Source organism: Dreissena polymorpha, chromosome 12 (genome assembly GCF_020536995.1).
Source record: "Dreissena polymorpha isolate Duluth1 chromosome 12, UMN_Dpol_1.0, whole genome shotgun sequence".
Classification (NCBI taxonomy): domain Eukaryota; kingdom Metazoa; phylum Mollusca; class Bivalvia; order Myida; family Dreissenidae; genus Dreissena; species Dreissena polymorpha.
In genome coordinates, this window is record NC_068366.1 from 14936315 (window position 1) to 14957708 (window position 21394).

The following is a 21394-nucleotide window of genomic DNA, read 5'->3' on the forward strand; positions in this document are numbered from 1 at the left end:
CTAATAAAAAAATTGAGATCAAACTTTCCTAATTGTCAATTCAAGTTCATATTTGTGACCTTAAATGTTATTGTTGTTCATGTATATGCATGCATTCAAAACATAACACAAGGTTTGCTCATGCCTTGAAAAGTACTTACATTTCATTTTGACCTTTGAACAATATTTCAGTAATTTAAGTATTGCATTGACAAAAACACGAAAGGTACTTTCCTGTCATTTAAATCAAAAATCCGGCTTCAATGCGGTCATCTCCGACCGCGGAACTCTTGTAAAAATATATTTTATATTCGATATTCTTACGTGACCCACCCAGTCCTGTAAGCTGAAATGATCCGTAAAACAATTTCGTGTCTTTGTGTCGTATGAACAAATCTGCACTAAAACTAAATTTAGGTTCAACTCGTAAACGCATGATCAGTTGTCAAACGAAAGTACGGTTGATATTCAAATGCATTATTTTTCTCTTTCTGGTATATTGTTTTAGTATGATGATGCTGCATTAATTAATATAAGTGTATATGAAGTAGAAACATAAAAAATAATCAACGGTTGCGATAGACACCTATAAACTGTTACATGCTCATAATATCACTTTAGTACATTAGGCAATATGGACGAATAATTATTGTTAAATTTATCAACAATAATATTTATCATTGTATTGTTGAAAACACATTAAGAATCTATTATTTACATACCATAATTATATTGCTGAATATCTTCATTTAACATATTTCTGGTCTAAAGAAAATTCCAGGTCACCTAGTTCACGGATAGCGTCTTTATTATATAATGATTATTTTACTGGCCGCCAACTCCGGTGATGACCTGTATATAAACTCTGAATGTCCGCGAATTGACCCGATATACCTCGCGGGTTGAAATGCAATGCTTTAAAGTGAGGCCTCGCTTCCATTGCTCTTTATACTTTTACATGTTAACATGTTGACAGGAATAAGGAAGTAAGTACTAAATATGAGAACATAGCCTTTTAAGTATAAACGCTCTTGCGCTGGTAATACTCTGAAAATAAAAGGTGTACGCACAAACTGTATTGATGTCGAGAATTGAGTGTAAAACTTTCTATCTATAAAGCCTTTTCATTCGAGATAAAATTGTTTCATACAGTAAAACAGTGTTACAAAGACGCGGATATGTTTCCAATGTTCTGGTGGTATACTCAAATCAGCCAATGGAATAAATGAAGTGTATTCATTCGTACCTAGCCGCGGGAAATTTTATTGGAATTTTATTGGACACTTACAAAGGTCAGGCTAAGGTGAAAAGCTGGCTTATGCAGCTTACGCCGAAAAAAAATCTTATTAAAAGTTGAAAGCAAAATTTTGTAACAAAATAACAACAGCTTAACAATAAAAAAGCAGAATGAAACAAAAAACAGCAACAGAAAAAAAGCTTTATAAACAAAATCTGATCACAGAATTTGCAGTAAAAAACAAAACAGTGCAGTTAAAATGTTAACCCTTAACCACATAGATATGTATTTTTATGCATTTGTAGTCCCTTAGAAAGTTAAATTTCATTAAAGACCTTTTTTTACTAGATTCAAGTTTAAAAGGCTTCATTTCCAACCCTTAAATACCGATGAGCAGCAAACAGCATAAAACCTGAACAGACTGCAAGTAACCCGTTTCCACTTTGCTCCAGAGTGGAAGGGTTAATTAATATAATTATTTTTTGCTAATTTCTTGAGCAATAATGTTTTATTTAAAGTTAAATGAAAAGTTGTGCACCTTTTTAGAATGCCACACTCTAAACAACTTATATTGTATTGCCAATTGTGAGATATAATTTATTGATTGTGCTCTGTGAAAAGGGGGTTTAATGCATGTGCATAAAGTAAAGTGTCATCTAAGATCAGCCTGTGCAGTCTGCACAGGCTAAACAGGGACAACACTTCCCGCTTTTATTATATTTTTCATTTAAAAAAGTCTCTTGTTAGCAAAAAATCAATTTTAGTCGGAAAGTGTCGTCCCAGATTAGCCTGTTCAGACTGCACTGGCTAATCTGGGACGTCACATTACGTACATGCATTAAACCCCCTTTTCATAGAGCAAGGCCCATATCTATAATTTTAATTGAAATGTCATTTTGCTTTAATATGTTTCAAAGGGGGTTGACTTTTTGAACAGTTTTTCAGTCATATTTACTGAGTAGATCTTCCCAAAATATTTTGAATATAATTTGTTTTATGTTGAAAGCTATTTATAAATAGAGGATATTTGTTCATGTCAGTGTAAGATCGTTTGTTATTTCACGAGTGATCATAGAAGAAATATTTTCACGAGTGGCGCAGCCACACCTAAAAGGGATTTACATGAAACTTGAAATATAAACAGATGGCAAGTAGGAGAAGTGCAGTGACTAAGAACCATAACTCTATGTACCCTACTTTTTGAATTATCTCCCTTTATTTAATTTCAAAGTAAATTTTTGTCCAGAGCATAACTCTAAATCTATTGAAGGGATTTACTTGAAACTTGAAATATAAACAGATGGCAAGTAGGAGAAGTGCAGTGACTAAAAACCATAACTCTATCTACTTTAGTTTTTTAATTACCTCCCTTTATTTAATTTCAAAGTAAATTTTTGTCCGGAGCATAACTCTAAATCTACTGAAGGGATTTACTTGAAACAGGTGCCATGTTTAACAAATATTATTCTACTCTCTAAAACAAATGTTGTGATACAAGCAAACACATTTCGACCGGGATTTGGCACTACTGTGACAAGCTCTTGTACAAAATAATATTTTCCTAACATACACTACGTCTAGCGCGATTTCTGCCTCCCACCACGCATCACCATGTTTCAGCCCAGCATGGTTACTACTTTCGTCACTGCGATCCACCGTGGAACAGCATGGAATGCAGTGGTGTTGCCGTGGAAAATCGCAGTGACAAGCTCGATCAAATATGTTGATAAGAACTCGAGCATGGGCATTATCGGGCAATAAATTTCGCGGTGGACCATCGCGATCACAGTGGACCACCGCGGCCTTGATATTTTGCGGTGAATTACATGTTCATATGAATAAACTTGTATATTTATATTTGTCATGTGTTTTTTATTCTTCATATTGCAATAATCATTTGTTCCACTCGTCCACTCTTTTATATTATATTTACCCTGTTTACATAATCATTTGACATGTTTTACATGGAGCGTGAGTAAAGATTGCTTTTTTTGCTTCATGTTTTGTTTAAATAGTTTTTCTATAAAATTTCACTTGTTGTATTTATTAACATTTTTGTTAGCATTTCGAAAAGCTTGCTCCCTCGTGTACATATGTAGCTCGCAACCAATTTCATCTTAAGATGTTCCGTGTTATTTTATACAGGGCCCTCAATCTGTCAAATCCACGGCCGAAATTCTGCCGCATTCCCCCCCTGAAAAGTATACTTTTTCCCCTTTTTGCGGGAAAAATTTCCCTCTAAAAAAAAATAAAAATAATTTTATTTTTATTTTTTTAATATTTTTTTTTTATAGATAGATGTCTCATGATTATTATATCTCAATTCTATTTTAATTTAACCTTGTTAAACATACTAAATTATGAAATAAGCAATAAATATAGTGCGAACATGTACAAATGTAATAATTAGAGAGTAAGTAAAAAATCCCCCAAAAAGGGAAACGCCGCAAAAATTCCCCCTGCTATGGGTAGCGACTCGCTTCCACTAAAATGGATTGAGGGCCCAGTTATATCAGACTATTTTAGTGATCTCCTATTGTGACATGTTTTGCAATATTTATCACTATATTAGTATGCATATCATTAAGTAAAAATAACAATTGCGCGTCCTGTTTGCTGAGCATGTACCGGTAAATAACTGTTTAATAAAATTTACATGAATATACCAATTTACATGTTTATAGAATAAGTCACGATGAGAAATGCTGATAAGAAATCACAGTGAATTGAACGAGTCATAATATCACATTGAGCTATTTTAAGCTGCTTAAATTTTTTTATTTCCGGTACAACCAAGAATATGTTTTTCCAAAAATGAGGACGTAATAACAACGATGACTATAATTTATAACATATATCATAAAAAATTATTAAAATACATGATACTACAAATATGAGTTTTTAATACATGTATATATTTTTATTTTCCATTTCCCGTATTAAAATACGAAACACGGGGTTTTACTTTTTTTTTAAATGATGGAGAATTTGATATCTACATCCTTTTACAATATCTTATAAAAGATGGAGAATTTTATGTTCACATCCATTTAGACATAACAGACCTGCACAGATGGTATTTTCACGCCTTTTCTCACTAACCTGACTGTATTTTCTTTTACAATCACAACACATATTAACACTCTCATCTACTCGCTAAGACGGCGATATATTTTTTTACTGTAGGTTAATTGATAAATAAAGAAACTCTAATCTGGCATTCAAAGAAACTAATTACAAACCGACACATCTTTTATACTAAATAAAATAAGTATCAACTCTAAATGGGAGACGGTAGAGCGGTACAGCGTTAATTGAAATATAAATCACTGTTGTTTTTGTTATTCACATAAATTCAGTTCAAAGAAAAACTATGCCTATAAAAAAAATGTAAATAATTAAAATTACCACTTCATATTCAAGTTCCACAGATAACGAACGTGTTTCAGTTTTTGTCTCGGATGATTAAAGTGAAAACAATTTTTAAAAAGCTTCTAAATTAATAGGTATATGTATTTTTTGCAAGTATTATGTACATAAACGAGAATGCATTTACGAAATTATAACAAAAACAATTCCTTAAATAAACATTAAGTAAAACTTCATGCATAAACTATTCATTTACCTGTAATCACCGAGAACCACCTTCAACGCGGTGGTCCACCGTGAGATCGATTTCCCGATAACGTCCACGCTGCTCACCACTGTCACCTCGATCTTTCACGATGGGTCAACGCTCAGACCCCGGTGATTGTCCACGCTGACGAAAAATTTTCCACGGTGGGACTTTGATTTAGGCAGAAATCGCGCTAGACGTAGTGTATCATTATAATAACATCCCTTTATTACATTATTTTATTGTTTAAATGCCGCTTGCTTTCCAGCCATATCAGCAAGAAAATGATAAGCCTTTATTTTGTATTAATATTCCCTCTATATCATGACTTCAGTAATTATATATATACTTGCTAAAAAATTTCATAGTGAGTGCTGTTCTTTTGTGATCCCGTTAAGAAATTTCATAGCAAATAAAGTCAAGATTAAGAGCAAATATTAATACAAAATAAATACTAATGAATTTCTTGCTGATATGGCTGGGAAAGGAGTAGTCCATATAAACGGACTCCCAGAGCCTTTGATAATTTTTGCTATGGCGGCTCTGGTAGTCCATATGCACCCCTTCATAAACATGGGTGCAGTTCAGCGCAGCTAATCCCTGCGCTTCACTGAACAGACCTCGTTCGAGACAAATTGAGGAAAAAGAGAATTCTAGGTCGGTGCCGAATAAAGCAAAGTTTATTTTGCGAGGCTTAGAAAATCTGAACCACGAGCCTTGGCGAGTGGTTCAGATTTTCATGCCGAGCAAAATAACATTTGCTTTATTCGGCACCTACCTAGTATTCGATTTATCCCATCAATTTTCTTATTCGTAAACTATTTCTTTAAAAATAGAATAGGAAAATCGAACTACACGGAAAATCCCAAAGTTATTTTAAGCAAACATTGTTTCATTATTTTAATCGTGCCGAGCCTAATACATTACAAAAAGATCAGTAACTAACCGATTTTTTTTTATTATCATACCTCGACGTCCCCTATTTTTAAGAAACAATGAAAAAAAAAACACTAAACAACTGCAGCTTTAGCGTGAAAGAACATGCATTGTGTCGTATGACGTGTTAATAATGATGTCACTAGTAGGCGCACTTAATATTTGTAAATAATGTTTTTTTGCTTTTTGAGTTGCATTATGTGTTAAAAATATATTACATCTTGGTATCAAATTGTTTGTTTTGTTGAATCTGATTTGATTTTACTAAAAATGATTACTTTACAGTTGTTTCCGAGTAATATGACCATTCTCCGCCGCGCGTGACAGCTATATTTCAGCACTGCCGAAATAGAGGAAAATTTATTCCACAGTGGTTTATTACGACAATGCACGTCTGATGATGAGATAAATTAATGAATAAACTTCATAAACATGTTTAATTTACCTGAATGGCAACCTACGGATGTTATCCTTTGCATGCACCCTATAAAATCAAGACGATGTTTCAACACACTTTTCTCGCTGACATGTTTATGTTTAAATTTGAAACAGTGTATTCTGTATCGAAAACCACATTGTTTTCGACTTTATAGGCTGGAGCACATAACCAGACGTGCAAAATATTGGGGTACTGCGACCTAACCAATATTGGGTCAATTTTCCATTATGGCGGATGCAGCTTACAAGACAAAACATAAGTCAATAAAATTAATTATTTCTTGCTTTAATGGTACCATTTGGATGAGTTTGTGGTTTAGATAGGTAAACTTTAATAAGTTCTTGCAGTTTCATTGTTCCTTAACCCTTGCATTGTTGATAACATTTTGCACCCATGAACAAGAGAGAGCGCATTGCAACTCAAAGCAGCCCATTGGGCTATAAAGCTTAGAATTGAATTATTGCAACTAGGAAAGGAGCTGCATTTGAATTTGTTATAAAAGTAATGAAGGGTTTATAAACAGCAAAAAATCTCAGCATGGACGTCGCCATGTTGTTTGTCATGTGATTACCCCCTCTGAGACCAGCTATCTTTAGGATTTAAGTCATCCTTTAGTGGCCACAGTCTAGCTAGGAATTGTTTGTGTCTAATAAAAACATGTTTGTCAAATGTCCCACTGAATTTCAGAAATGTCCAAAATAGGCCTGCACAAATTATGGCATGTGTGTTGCAATGCTTATAAAGCATAATACACAATATTCTTGTAATAATTATACTTCCATGTTACAAATGGTCTACTGAATTTAATAACTAGTGTTACTGACAGTTTGAAAAATTTTCAGGAGTACATTTTTTCAGAAATACATTAAGAGCACTTACATTATTTTTTGCATTCAAAATATTTCAGCTTTGAAATTATGGTAAGTGCTCATTTCTTAATTATTTATTGATTAAAAAAAAGACATTTCAATTTAAATATTTATTTCGTTTTTAGCTCGTCTATTTTTTTTTTTTAATTATGAGCTATTGTCATCACCTGGTCGTCGGCGTCTGCGTTAGCGTGGGCATCGGCGTCTCGTTAAGTTTTGTGTTTAGGTCCACTTTTCTCATAAAGTATCAAAGCTATTGCATTCAAATTTGGTACACTTACTAACTATCATGAGAGGACTGGGCAGGCAAAGTTAGATAACTCTGGCTGGCATTTTGACAGAATTATGTGCCCTTTTTATACTTAGAAAATAAAAAATTTGGTTAAGTTTTGTGTTAAGGCCCACTTTTCTCATAAAGTATCAAAGCTATTGCATTCAAACTTGCATCACTTACCAACTATCATAAGGGGACTGTGCAGGCAAAGTTATGTAAATCTGACTGGCATTTTGACAGAATTATGGCCCCTTTATATTTAAACAATTTGAAAATTTCATTAAGTTTTGTGTTTTGGTCCACTTTACTCCTAAAGTATCCTAGCTATTGATTTCAGACTTGGAACACTCACTTATTATAATAAGAGGACTGTACAGGACAAGTTGCATAACTCAGGTGGCATTTTGTCAGAATTATGGCTTTTTTTGACATAGTAACTTTGCATATTTGGTAAAACTTTGTGTTTAGATCTACTTTACTTATAAAGTATCAAGGCTATTGCTTTCAAACTTCAAATACTTTCATACTGTTATGAGGGTACTGTACCTGGCAAGTTGAACTTGACCTTGACCTTTGAATGACCGTGACTCTTAAGGTCAAATTATTAAATTTTGCTAAAATTGCCATAACTTCTTTATTTATGATCAGATTTGATTCATACGTTGACATAACAACACTAAATACCTCCACAATAGACTCCACCCAAACAATCCCCCATGCCCCACCCCAGAATCCCCCCAATTTTTCTTATTTTTGAAAGATCATCTAAAAAATAACCACACCCTCACCCTGTTCCCCCCTCTCACCCCCCCCCCCCCCCCCACCCCCCCCCCCCCCCCCCCCCGACTCCCCACTCCCGACCCCCCATCAAATTTTGTTTTTGAAACATGGTTAAAAAACACAAATATTTATTTTTTATTATTTTATTTTTGAAAGACCGTCCAACCATCCCACCCAAGAATACCCCCCCCCCCAATTTTTTTGTTTTCGTTTTTTTTTCTTTTTGGAAGATAATGTTATAAATGACCACATCCCCACACTATACACCCCTCTCCACCCCCACCCCTCCCTCATTGAAGTATTGAGATAGGTCCCTTCACCTTTAAAAAGAAATATAGATGAGCAGTCTGCAACCGCCAGGCGCTGCTGTTGTTCAAATTTTACTATCATACTTATAAGAAAATTGGAATACTGAAAAAATGTTAATTATTTTAATTCAACAGTTTTTTCGCTTATCGTGAAAATTTTACAAAATTGCAATTTCACTTCTTTTTATATTCAGAAAACAACATGTGTCTGCTCATGTCAATTTAGAAAATTTGGTTAAAAAATATGTTTACCAAGAAGGTTGTTTTAATATTTTAACAGTTGATGTATTTTACCAAAATCAACACAGAAATAGAAAAAAACCTAAAAATGTATAAAAATATCAGTCACATGACTTATTACATTCAGTAGAAGAAATATGACATTTAAAAAATGTTAAATTATTTGATTGACTGAGTGTGCATCAGACTTGGCTATTGTTAAGCCATCTCCCAGGTATGTAAGTCCCATTGAGTGAGTGAGACATTTCCTGCTAAAATTTGTTTGCTTTTAATTGCCTTTTCTTATCTCATACATGCATCATTTTAAGCAGGGAATGATAACATTTGTCCTTTTTAGCCAAACACTTTCACCAATAATTTCTTTATTGTGTTTAAAAGCAAATAGAAGTTGTTTGAAAATGGTGAAATTGATTACAATTGTCCCATGAGAAAAGTGTAAAAATTCAGTCCATGATTTATAATATCAACATAATGTGTTTGTATAATCACATTTGGGTAATCACTTTCTATGACTGTATTTATTTACTGCCAAGAAGTCGAAGGCTGGTAGCTGACACAAATTTATTACAGCCCCCTGCAGCGATGACGTATATTCACTCAGAAGCAAAGTGAGATTATGGGTATATGCAAACAGCATAAAACCAGAACAGCCTGCGAGTTACTCGCAGTCTGTTCAGGTTTTATGCTGTTTGCTGCTCACCAGTATTAAGGGTTAGAAATGATGCCTTAAAATTTAGATCTAGGAAAAAAAGACTTAAATTAAATTTCACTTTTTGAAGGACTACAAATGCTTCAACACATGTATATAAGTGGTAAAGGGCTAAACTGAAGTCATAATCTGTTTGTCAGCTTACATGAGTTGCAATGTTTGAGGAGTGAGTGAATTATAAAATTATATAAAATTATCACCATCAAGTTAGACAAGACACTTTTCATGGTTAATAATCAACACACAACGGAGTTACGAGCCCTTTAACATAGACAAGGGCATGGCAGTAGCGTAAAATATTCTAAGTTTGTGGAGTGAAGTTCTTATTGAGTCTTTTCTCAAGCCGTTAAATTGACATTATGAATATATCATCACCTTGAAGTGCAGATGTATTTTTTTTATATCCAATGATTCACAAATTATTTAATTTACAGCTCTGGAAAATAGTTGAAAAAACCTTGCAGGGGTATGAGCCACATTTGCGACAAAGCTGTGGTTTTTGTAAAATTGTAGGCATTCTTAAAGGGACCTTTTCACATTTTGGTAAATTGAATAAATTGATTTTTTTTTTCCAGATTTGCACATTTTAGTTATAGTTGTGATATTTATGAGGAAACAGCAATACTGAACATTTACCATGCTCTAAAATAGCCATAATATGCATCTTTTGAAAATTTCAAAACCTGAAAATTATAAAGCATAACAAAGGCAACTGATTGACTAAATTGGAAAGTTCTGTTGTTATCATTTTATTTTGTGACATTACATTATAAATACATATTTAATTGTATGAGTACGGATGGCCAACTGGTTAAAGTGCTAGTCTTTTACTCCAAGGGTCAGTGGTTCGAGCCAAGTTAAAGATTTTCCTTTGTTCAATTTTATTATTGCTTTTTACTAGAGCAATTTAGTTCCAATTTTACATTTATCAATTCAGAGCATTTAATGACAAACTTCAATACATGCTAAAATCTGTGAAAAGGTCCCTCGCAGTCTGTTCAGGTTGAATGCTGTTTGCTGCTTATCAGTATCTAAGGGTTGGAAATGAAGCCTTTAAAACTTGAATCTAGTTTGAAAGTTTAATTACATGTTACAGTCTTAGGGGCCACACATGCGTCAAAATGCATATCTAAGTGGTTAAGGGTTAAGGAGCTAAATGTAATATCAGATTTTAACATTTTATACACTTGGAAAAATGTTTCACTAGTTATGTCCCCCACCACTATAGTGGGGGACATATTGTTTTTGCACTGTCTGTCTGTTGGTCTGTCTGTTGGTTTGTTTGCTCCAACTTAAACATTTTGCCATAACTTTTGCAATATTGAAGATAGCAACTTCATATTTGGCATGCATGTGTATCTCATGGAGCTGCACATTTTGAGTGGTGAAAGGTCAAGGTCATCCTTCAAGGTCAAAGGTAAAAAAATAATTAAAATCAAAGCGGCGCAGAAGGGGACATAGTGTTTCCGACAAACACATTACTTGTTTTTTAATATAATAAAATCCATGTGTAAATCACATTGCCTATGATAAGAATGGGTCCTTTGAAACAGAAACCTATATTAAGAAGTCCAAACCTTGGTTGGAAACATTTTTTTTTCTAATTTCTACATTTAATACTATTTTGATTTGATGTCAATGTTTTTTTACTTGTGAAATTTATGGTTTGCAGTACAAACTGTTTTATTTGAATCATGAATTGACACCCAGTACCAGTCTAAATAGGAGGTTTTTCAGAGTGTGTCTGGTCGCTTAAATGTGGGCAAAAGATGAAAAGGCCAACATGCTTGATGAAGCAAGCAATGTGTGACAGGACCAAGTGGTTTCTGACAGGCCTTCATGCAGTGGTAGTGAATTGTTGGCATTGTTTTATGGTTTAATCATTTGTACATTCAACTGATAACAACTTTAGAATAAAGATTCTTCGATTTTCAAGGGTCCTATGTGAGGTTTTGTGGTAAAAAAACAAAAACAAACACAATTTGATGTGTTTGTTTTGTTTTATTGGCATTTCATTTTTTTTAATGGTTTGATCTAGCACTGTGTTTGTAGATTCAAAAAGGTTCTCTCACTTAGTAGACATTGGAGTTTTTGTTTGCATGCATTTTGAAACTCTTGTTTTGAAACTAATGGATTTTGAAAGTGCCATTTTCTGCATATTTGTTGAGTAATGTTCCACTGGAGGCATTACGGGATAACATATGTTGACTTCTGTGGTGGATAAATATGAAGAGTACATTTTCATGCTTCTTTGATGAAGTGCTATGGATTCTTATTGACAAGGTGTATAGAGACAACTTATTTCAAGCATTAACAAACATCAACCTCAATTATGGATGTTAAATAATCATGTCTTAGGCGGAGATGTACTTCACGTTCTGTGTTTGTCTATGCAAATCGTACCCTATCAAGTTCTATTGAGAAAATTTATATGTTGAAAGCATGACCAACATGCATGCACTCTTCTGAGACATCATGTGTGGCCAAGAAAAGTGGAATCTTCATAAGCAAAAACTGTTCAGTGATTTTAAAAGAGCTTTAGAACATAATTGTGCACATGTAATTAAAAATTGGAACTGATTTCCAAAAGATAATCTTATCACCTAAAAAAAAATATATTTATGAAATAAATATGCACAAACACAAATTATTATTGTATATTTGATAAGGATTGGTTGCACCATTAATTACAGTCTGTTAGTTAAGGAACTGCAGTACTGTTGAGTATATTTTATAGATTTATCTCAAAACAATTCATGGTGAAATCTTGAAAAAGTCAGAGATTGAACACGTCATGCATCTAAACTGTTAAGTTTGATCAATGATCTTATACAATGAAGACATAAAGAGAGAAAGTTATCAGTTGTAAAATGTGCTGCAGTAATACAATAGCTTAGTGGGATGTATTATGATGAATTGTGAACAATGGCTGATAAGTCCTTGGTACATAAGATGAAGATAGGATAAGTTGTCAGTATTGATAAGTGAATTCTATGAATGTGATTAATGATAGATATTTCTCATGTCAATATAGTTCCAGCCTTTGGTAACCGGTGAATGTTTTGATGCAGAAAGAAAGATAACTTAGCAACATCCTGATGCCAAGTGTATTTCATTTCAAACAGTGGTGGGATTTTGATGCACTTGGACAAATGAAGAATGGAATAGAAATCTTACTTAAACATCCTACATTTTTAGACATAGATCTGTTGTTGCCCAATTCAAAAGCTGGATTACTAGTGATAGTTATTTAGTTAATATGAACTAATTGTGGCATATAAATATGTGATATATTTTGGTGAAAACTTGATGAATCTCCACCATGTATTCTGTGACTTATTTTGAATTTAACAAAACTTGATTCCAGTTTTAAAAATATTGTGCGAGTATGACTCTAGAATTTAAAGTTGAAAAATGATAATAGAGAATATATATTATTTTATGTCAGTATTAAAAATATATATTTTGATACATTGAAAGAGAAAAAAACAACAGCTTTTAATTATAACCAGTTTGAAGAAATTTTCGAACCAGTATTTTCATAACAAAATCTCATATAAGAAAAGAACAATAACAATTTTTTGATGACCAATTATCAGTTAACCTTTTTGAAGGACAGAGGTTAATTTTCAAACTGAATGGTGCAGTGAAAAAGATTGGTGAAACAATCTATCAGTGTTTGTAAAACTTGTGTATTTTGCTGGACATAATTTAATTTGGTATGGACTATTGGATACAGAGCATATGAGACAGTGAGTCGGTACTTGAGAAGTGTTGACCAGACGTAAAGCATCTGCAATAGTGTTAAATGTTTGGTACTAAGTTTTGACTTGAAGTTAGGTATATGTCACAATTGTGATATATTGGTGATATAATACACAGAGTATAAGGGATACATATGAAGTGTGCGAGGTATAAAAAACAAGTGTGAAGAAATATTGGTGTGAAGTCCTTGAGAGGAGAATTTAGGTTTACACTACAAGCTTGAAATATCTTTGTGAAGTGCTGAGAAGGTGCCCTGGACTAGTAAGCCAGATGATCGCAATGCCACATATGGACACAACCTGGATGTCGAAGGCCCGTCGAAGGAGGGGCATTGCACTGGCCCTTGCATCCGGGGGTCTCAAGAGTGCAGTGTCTGTACCACCCCGCATGGAGATTTCTGATCCCTTGTTCCAGTTGAAGGGGACAAAAATGGTCGGGGAGTGTGCGGTGACAGAAGGAGTTGCCAATGCTATTCATGTGGTAATTGACTGCTGTAGGGAATGTATGGCTTGATAGATTGGTAGTGGCTAGCTGTAGAATGCTTAGTGGGATGGAACAGAACTTTATCTTCATGCTTGAAATTGCTTCTGGCCTTCATTGATCTTTGAGCTTGAATTTTTTGTTAGTGTCTTCTCTTAATATATGTATTGTTTATGCCCCTCCCCCCCCCCCCTCCGGATCGAAAGATTGGGGCCATATTGTTTTTGGCCTGTCTATCATTCATGTGTCTGCGTCTTTGTGTTTGTGTGTGTGTGAGTGTCCCATAACTTTAACCAAAACTTTAACCTTCTTCATAACTTTTGCAATATTGAACATATCAACTTGATATTTGGCATGCATGTGTATCTCATTGAGCTGCACATTTTGAGTGGTGCAAGGTCAAGGTCAAGGTCATCCTTCAAGGTCAAAGGTAATTTTTTTTAATTCAAAGCAGCGCATTAGGGGGCATTGTGTTTCTGACAAACACATTTCTTGTTTTTTTCGATAACCATTTAGGAGAAGAATTGAGTGTATGCTCATCATGAAAGAATTTATGGGTCAATGAATTCACAATTCAAATACTTCAAAATGCATGTTAAGATATAATATTTCAACTGTAATGATAATCACGATATACACACCTCTGGACACTTGTTACAAGTAATTAAGAGTATAATCTCTGGGGGAAAGTTCTGATAGATGATTTTGTAAAATGTATGTGACATTTGAGGCAGTCGGACCAATGGTTTTCTGTATGTGACATTTGTGACGATCAGACCAATGGTTTTCTGTATGTGACATTTGAGGCAGTCGGACCAATTGTTTTCTGCTATGTGACATTTGTGGCAGTCAGACCAATGGTTTTCTGTATGTGACATTTGTGGCAGTCGGACCAATGGTTTTCTGTATGTGACATTTGTGGCAGTCATACAAAAGGTTTTCTGTATTTGACATATGTGACAGTGGGACCAATGGTTTTCTGCTATGTGACATTTATGGCAGTTGGACCAATGGTTTTCTGTATGTGACATTTGTGGCAGTGGGACCAATGGTTTTATGAGGCAGTCGGACCAATTGCTTCCTGCATGTGACACTTGTGGCAGTCAGACCAATTGTTTTCTGTATGTGACATTTGTGACAGTGGGACCAATGGTTTTCTGTATGTGACATTTGTGACAGTTGGACCAATGGTTTTCTGTATGTGACATTTGGGGCAGTCGGACCAATGGTTTTCTGTATGTGACATTTATGGCAGTCAGACCAATGGTTTTCTGTATGTGACATTTGTGGCAGTCAGACCAATGGTTTTCTGCATGTGGCACTTGTGGCAGTCAGACCAATTGTTTTCTGTATGTGACATTTGTGGCAGTCAGACCAATGGTTTTCTGTATGTGACATTTATGGCTGTCGGACCAATGGTTTTATGTATGTGACATTTGAGGCAGTTAGACCAATGGTTTTATGTATGTGACATTTGAGGCAGTCGGACCAATGGTTTTCTGCATGTGACACTTGTGGCAGTCAGACCAATTGTTTTCTGTATGTGACATTTGTGACAGTCGGACCAATGGTTTTCTGTATGTGACATTTGTGTCAGTTGGACCAATGATTTTCTGTATATGACATTTGGGGCAGTCGGACCAATGGTTTTCTGTATGTGACATTTATGGCAGTCAGACGAATGGTTTTCTGTATGTGACATTTGAGGCAGTCAGATCAATGGTTTTCTGCATGTGACACTTGTGGCAGTCAGACCAATTGTTTTCTGTATGTGACATTTGTGACAGTCGGACCAATGCTTTTTTGTATGTGACATTTGTGACAGTTGGAGCAATGGTTTTCTGTATGTGACATTTGGGGCAATCGGACCAATGGTTTTCTGTATGTGATATTTGTGACAGTTGGACCAATGGTTTTCTGAATGTTACATTTGGGGCAGTCAGACCAATGGCTTTCTGTATGTGACATTTGTGGCAGTCAGACCAATGGTTTTCTGTATGTGACATTTGAGGCAGTCAGACCAATGGTTTTCTGTATGTGACATTTGAGGCAGTCGGACCAATGGTTTTCTGAATGTGACATTTGAGGCAGTCGGACCAATTGTTTTCTGCTATGTGACATTTGTGGGAGTTGGACAAATGGTTTTCTGTATGTGCCATTTGAGGCAGTCGGACCAATGGCTTTCTGTATGTGACATTTGTGGCAGTCAGACCAATGGTTTTCTGGATGTTACATTTGTGGCAGTCGGACCAATGGTTTTCTGTATGTAACATTTGTGGCAGTCAGACCAATGGTTTTCTGTATTCTGCTCAATATGAGGCTGGGAACAAGATTTGACCCATTGGGTTTTTCAAAGTAAAACAACTTTAAGTTGTGACTTCCATCTGGCGTATGTTTTTAAAGCATTTTTGCCATGAACCATATTTTCATTTTGAATCCAACCCATCCCAAAATTATTTTGACTGTGTAACGAAATTTTTGAGTTTTTGTGTTTGTAATTTTCAATGGTGCAAATTAACCTCACCGTATATAATAATCAATACAGTTGGGCACAGCAGGACATTGTACATTTTTGGATAAACTGTTTCTTTGTCAAGGTCCTAACCTTGTCAATAATAGGAATTAACCCTTTCCCTCATAAGAAGCAAAGTAAAAATGGCTTTTGCAACCAGCATACAACCAGATTAGCCTGCGAGTAACTCGCAGTCTGTTAAGGATCTATGCTGTTTGCTGCTCATCAGTAACTAAGGGTTGGAGCCTTTAACTTGAACTAAGTAGAAAGGTATTTAATTAATTGTAACTTTGTAAAGGACTACACATGTGTCAAAATACGCATCTAAGAGGTAATGGGGTAAGCAATAACATTCAAGATTTTGATTTGTCTGTTGTTGACCTTTCATGTTGTTCTTCTGACAGTGACCATCAAACTTTAAGGACCATTTTTGCTGCATTCTGGGAAAACTGGGCTTAATGCATGTACGTGAAGTGTCATCATAGATGCCTTTGCAGACTGTACAGGCTAATCAGGGACAACAATTTCTGCTTTCATAGAATGTTGTCTTTAAAGGAGGTCTCCTCTCAACAAAACTGCAGTCTATTCAAATACACTGTAACTCCAATATAACGCGGATGACGGGGTCTAAGCCACACAACATTGTTATAAACGGATCCGCGTTATAAGTTTTGAGCTCATTTATTGCAGGGGGTATAAAAACAGGCCTCTAATATAGGTCCTGCGTATTACCATGCTGTGTTGTCATCCGAAAATACATGCATATAAACCGAATCGTTTAATTATATCTATAACATTATACATACCGCTTTTCTAATGTGCATATTTATCCGATAATCCAATAAAGTTACAACATCACTTAAAAAAATAATAATCTTGATCATTTATGACGATAAATATGTTAACGAATTTTGTAAACACAGCCATATGCATACGCCATTTTTCAGAAGTGTAAAGAGAACATTGCATTATGGGGCAGAGCTTTCATTGGACGAGTGAATTTAAATTTAGATTGAATGCAATACGATACATTTAAAAAGAAATGTTTTATTGCGTCATACACCGTCATGCAAAAAAAGTGCTTTTCAGGGACTTTCTGATACCGGGTAAAAATGAAAGTGTATCTCTGTTAACAATTACACTGCATTAGCATGTTAATAAATCGTCTGGATTATTTAATTAATTTCTCGTACACGAACTGAATTAAATGACTAAATACTAGAATGATAATGAAATGACGAAAAACTTGTTTTATACTGTGCGCTCATTTAATATAGAGTCAAACTGCAATCATATCAAAGTAAGAATGTTTTTATCGTTATGAATAACTTTAATTTTATAATTATCCCGCTTGCACTTAACTTATTGAAATTAGCGCACTGAACCGCTCTGATATGGAATACATGTAATAAACACTGACACGCGAGTTTTTCACACCTTTATTGACATTACACAACAGATTAACACCAGTTAGCTGTCAGTGTTGTTTAACCTCGAAGTGATTAAAATCGGTTAAACGGACGGTTGAATAAAGCAATCAAGATGTGATCGCCGCCATCTTTGAATTGTCTGAAAATACATGAAGTTGCATAACATGGATTTGAATCAGAAATGGAAGGTTGGAGAAAAAACAGGATCCAAGACCCAACCGCGTTATATTGGATTCAGCGTTATAACGCAGAGTGTTATATTGGAGTTACAGTGTAGTTTTGTCCCTGATTATCCTGTGCAGAGTGCACAGGCTTATCTGGGAAGACACTTTATGCACATGCATTAAGCCCAGGTTTCAGAGAACGTGGCTCATTTAAATGTTCTCAGGGACAGGGCGTTATATTTTGAGGTCAGGGTGACAGTAATTTCCATCGGCCTTTTCACACACAATCAGTCTCAGAACAGCAAAATCGAAAATAATCTAATCAGTGCTCTGTGAAAAGGGTTTGTTGTCCCAGATTAGCTTGTGCAGACTGCATAGGCTAATCAGGGATAAAACTTTTCGTCTAAACTTGATTTTTGCTAAGAAGAGACTCTTGAAACAAAAAATATCAAAAAGCGTGTCATCCCTGATAAGCCTGTGTGGACAGTCTAATCTGGGATGACCAATATGATCTCTGGTTTCCACATATGGCCTTGTGTTTCTATTTTTTATCAGGTGTGAATCTCTCATGTTTGCTCTCCAAAATCGTCACAATAGTGATGGGTCAATTTTAAAAGCGTTTCATTCATTTAGATTAGATATGTAGATCAGGGCTCCATCGAAAAGAGAGAGATCATGATTGGCCATAACAATGAAATACTGATGTCATGTCAGCTCTGTGCACAGGATACTTATGGTTTAACAGTATCTATCAATCTGTTAAATTGCTTTTTGAATGGGTTTAAATTTGTAGGTAAATCCTGTTTTTGAACATTTATCATGTGATGTAATGTCATGGATTAAATAATGCTTTGTAGGATGGAATTTTCAGCTGATACCTGGCTTTATATAATCAAAACACACATTAGGGGTAGACGTGAGAAGAAATAAATTGTGTTTTACTTCGTTTTATTAATAGTTGAAACTGCTTTAAAAGGAAATGATTTTTGTTTAAATGCCTTTGAGATCAAGCTTTTTAATATCTTAAGGGGCATAAATATTTTTACCCATTCTTGAGGCGCTGCCAGATAGCATTCTGGAGAATTGGGACTCTGTCAAGACACAGGCAGGACAGAATGTGATCTGATGATGAGACATTGAATTTTGCGCCCAAATCTTGGATTACTGTCATCATTTTTGGGTGGCTAATAAATGGCAGCACAAATAAAAAATGTGGAACCAAGCTTGTGGGCAAAACATATGCGAGGCTTTAATTATTTGACATTTATATCTTGTTGTTTTGTTTTTATGGTGTAAATGTTTTTAGCTCACCTGAGCACAACATGCTCATGGTGAGCTTTTGTGATTCCCTTTTGTCCGTCGTCCGTCGTCAGTCGTGCGGCGTCAACATTTTGCCTTGTGAACACTCTAGAGGCCTCATTTATTGTCCGATCTTCATGAAACTTGGTCAGAACATTTGTCCCATTGATACCTCGACTGAGTTTGAAACTGGGTCATGCTGGGTCAAAAACTAGGTCACTTAAGGTAAAAAAAAAAGAAAATGCTTGTGAACACTGTAGAAGTCACATTTGATGCCCAATCTTCATGTAAATTTGTCAAAATGTTTGTCTAAATGATATGTTGGTTGAGTTCAAAAATGGTTCCCGTCCATTAAAAAACATGGCCACCAGGGGGCGTGGCAGTATTCCTTATATGGCTATAGAGAAACCTTGTGAACACTCTAGAAGTCACAATTTTTGCCCAATTATCATGAAACTTGGTAAAACCTTGTTAACATTCTAGAGGTCACATTTATTTTCTGATCATCATGAAACTTGGTCGGAAGATTTGTCCCAATGATATCTTGGATGAATTCGAAAATGGTTTTGGTTGCTTTAAAAACATGGCCACCAGGGGGCGGGACAGTTTTCCTTATATGGCTATATATGGCTATAGTAAAACCTTGTAAACACTCTAGAGGCCACATTTATTTCCAATCTTCAAGAAATTTGGTCAGAAGATTGCATGGTCTCAATGATATCTTGGATGAGTTTGAAAATAATTATGTTTGCTTGAACAACATGGCTTCCAAGGGGCGGGGCATTTTTCCTTACATGGCTATAGTAAATTCTTGTTAACACTCTAGAGGCCACATTTATAGTCCGATCTTCATGAAACTCTGTCAGAAGAGTCATCGCAATAATATCTTGGAGGAGTGCAAAAATGATGCCGGTTGGTTGAAAAACATGGCCACCATGGGGGTGGGGCATTTTTCCTTATATGGCTTTAGTAAAACCTTGTAAACACTCTAGAGGTCACATTTATTTTCCGATCATCATGAAACTTGGTCAGAAGATTTGTCTCAATGATGTCTTGGATGAGTTCGAAAATGGTATTGGTTGCTTTAAAAACATGGCCACGAGGGGGCGGGGCAGTTTTCCTTATATGGCTATATAATGGCTATAGTAAAACCTTGTTAACACTCTAGAGGCCACATTTATTGTCCAATCTTCATGAAACTTGGTCAGAAGATTCATCCTGATAATATCTTGGACGAGTTAAAAAATGATGCCGGTTGGTTGAAAAACATGGCTGCCAGGGGGTGGGGCATTTTTCCTTATATGGCTTTAGTAAAACCTTGCTAACACTCTAGAGGCCACATTTATTTTCCGATCTTCATGAAACTTGCTCAGAAGATTTGTCCCAATAATATCTTGTTATCTAAGGTGAGCGACTTTGGGCCTTTCAAGCCCTCTTGTTTTTTGTTTTTTACATGTGTCTTGTTCTTAAACCCTTTCCCTCTCAGAAGCAAAGTGAAAATGGCTATGTGCAAACAGCATAAAACCAGAACAGCCTACGAGTAACTCGCAGTCTAGTCAGGTTTTATGCTGTTTGTTGCTCATCAATATCTTAGGGTTGGAAATGAAGCCTTTAAAACTTGAATCTAGTAAGAATGGTCTTTAATTAAACATAACTTATGAAGGGACTACAAATGGGTAAAAATACTTAACTTAAGTGGTTAAGGTATAATAAACAAACATGCATGGCTCATGTGATGTTCATGAAATAGACATTGCAAATCTAGATGGAGAATTATTTTCTCTGCTCTCAATTAATGGAAAAGTGTTTTGTTAAAAGAATTAATACAACTTGGTGTAAGATATAAGCAGAAGTGTTTACACCAAAATATTCTTACATGAAAGCAAGATAAAAGATATATATGTCTGTCTGTCATTGGAACCATGGCAAAGAGTCCTATGTATTCAGTCTCAGATATAATTGTTTTGACAGGCATTGATTTTGAGGCACCTTTATACCAGGGCTTATCAACTATATTGTATCAGACATAATTTAATTTGGCTTATCTGTCAGTATCTCTTTGATCATCACAATCTTGGAAGTTCAATCAAACCAGGAGCCTTAGAAGAATTTAAAAAAAAAGAGTGGTTAAGTGTGTGGATATCCAGTACATCTTGTCTGGGTTGTGATTATAGACCTTTTTTCTCTCTTCTAAGATTATTATTTCTCTGTAAATGAATAACTTTGAAATAGACATTTAATCCCCCCTCCACCTTTCAACATTTAAATGTCTTTATTTGTAAAAAATATAGATCTTTAAGAAATAAGAATATTTGTTTTAGAAAAAATTCATATGTTAAATCATGAAGTGATAAAAT

General features: G+C 35.0%; 1 protein-coding gene across 6 annotated transcripts in view; it reads left to right on the plus strand.

Annotated features, from left to right (window-relative positions):
• LOC127852178 (golgin subfamily A member 6-like protein 22) overlaps positions 1-21394 on the plus strand; it is a 98627-nt gene that overhangs the window by 20046 nt on the left and 57187 nt on the right. The window contains exon 1 of one of the 6 annotated variants that reach the window (XM_052386054.1): positions 11576-13632. The exons of the other annotated variants lie outside the window; for them this stretch is intronic. Coding sequence (XP_052242014.1) covers positions 13423-13632 — 210 coding nt within the window. The 5' untranslated portion in view covers positions 11576-13422. Of the gene's footprint in view, positions 1-11575; positions 13633-21394 lie in introns of those variants that run through there. 6 annotated transcript variants of the gene reach the window in all.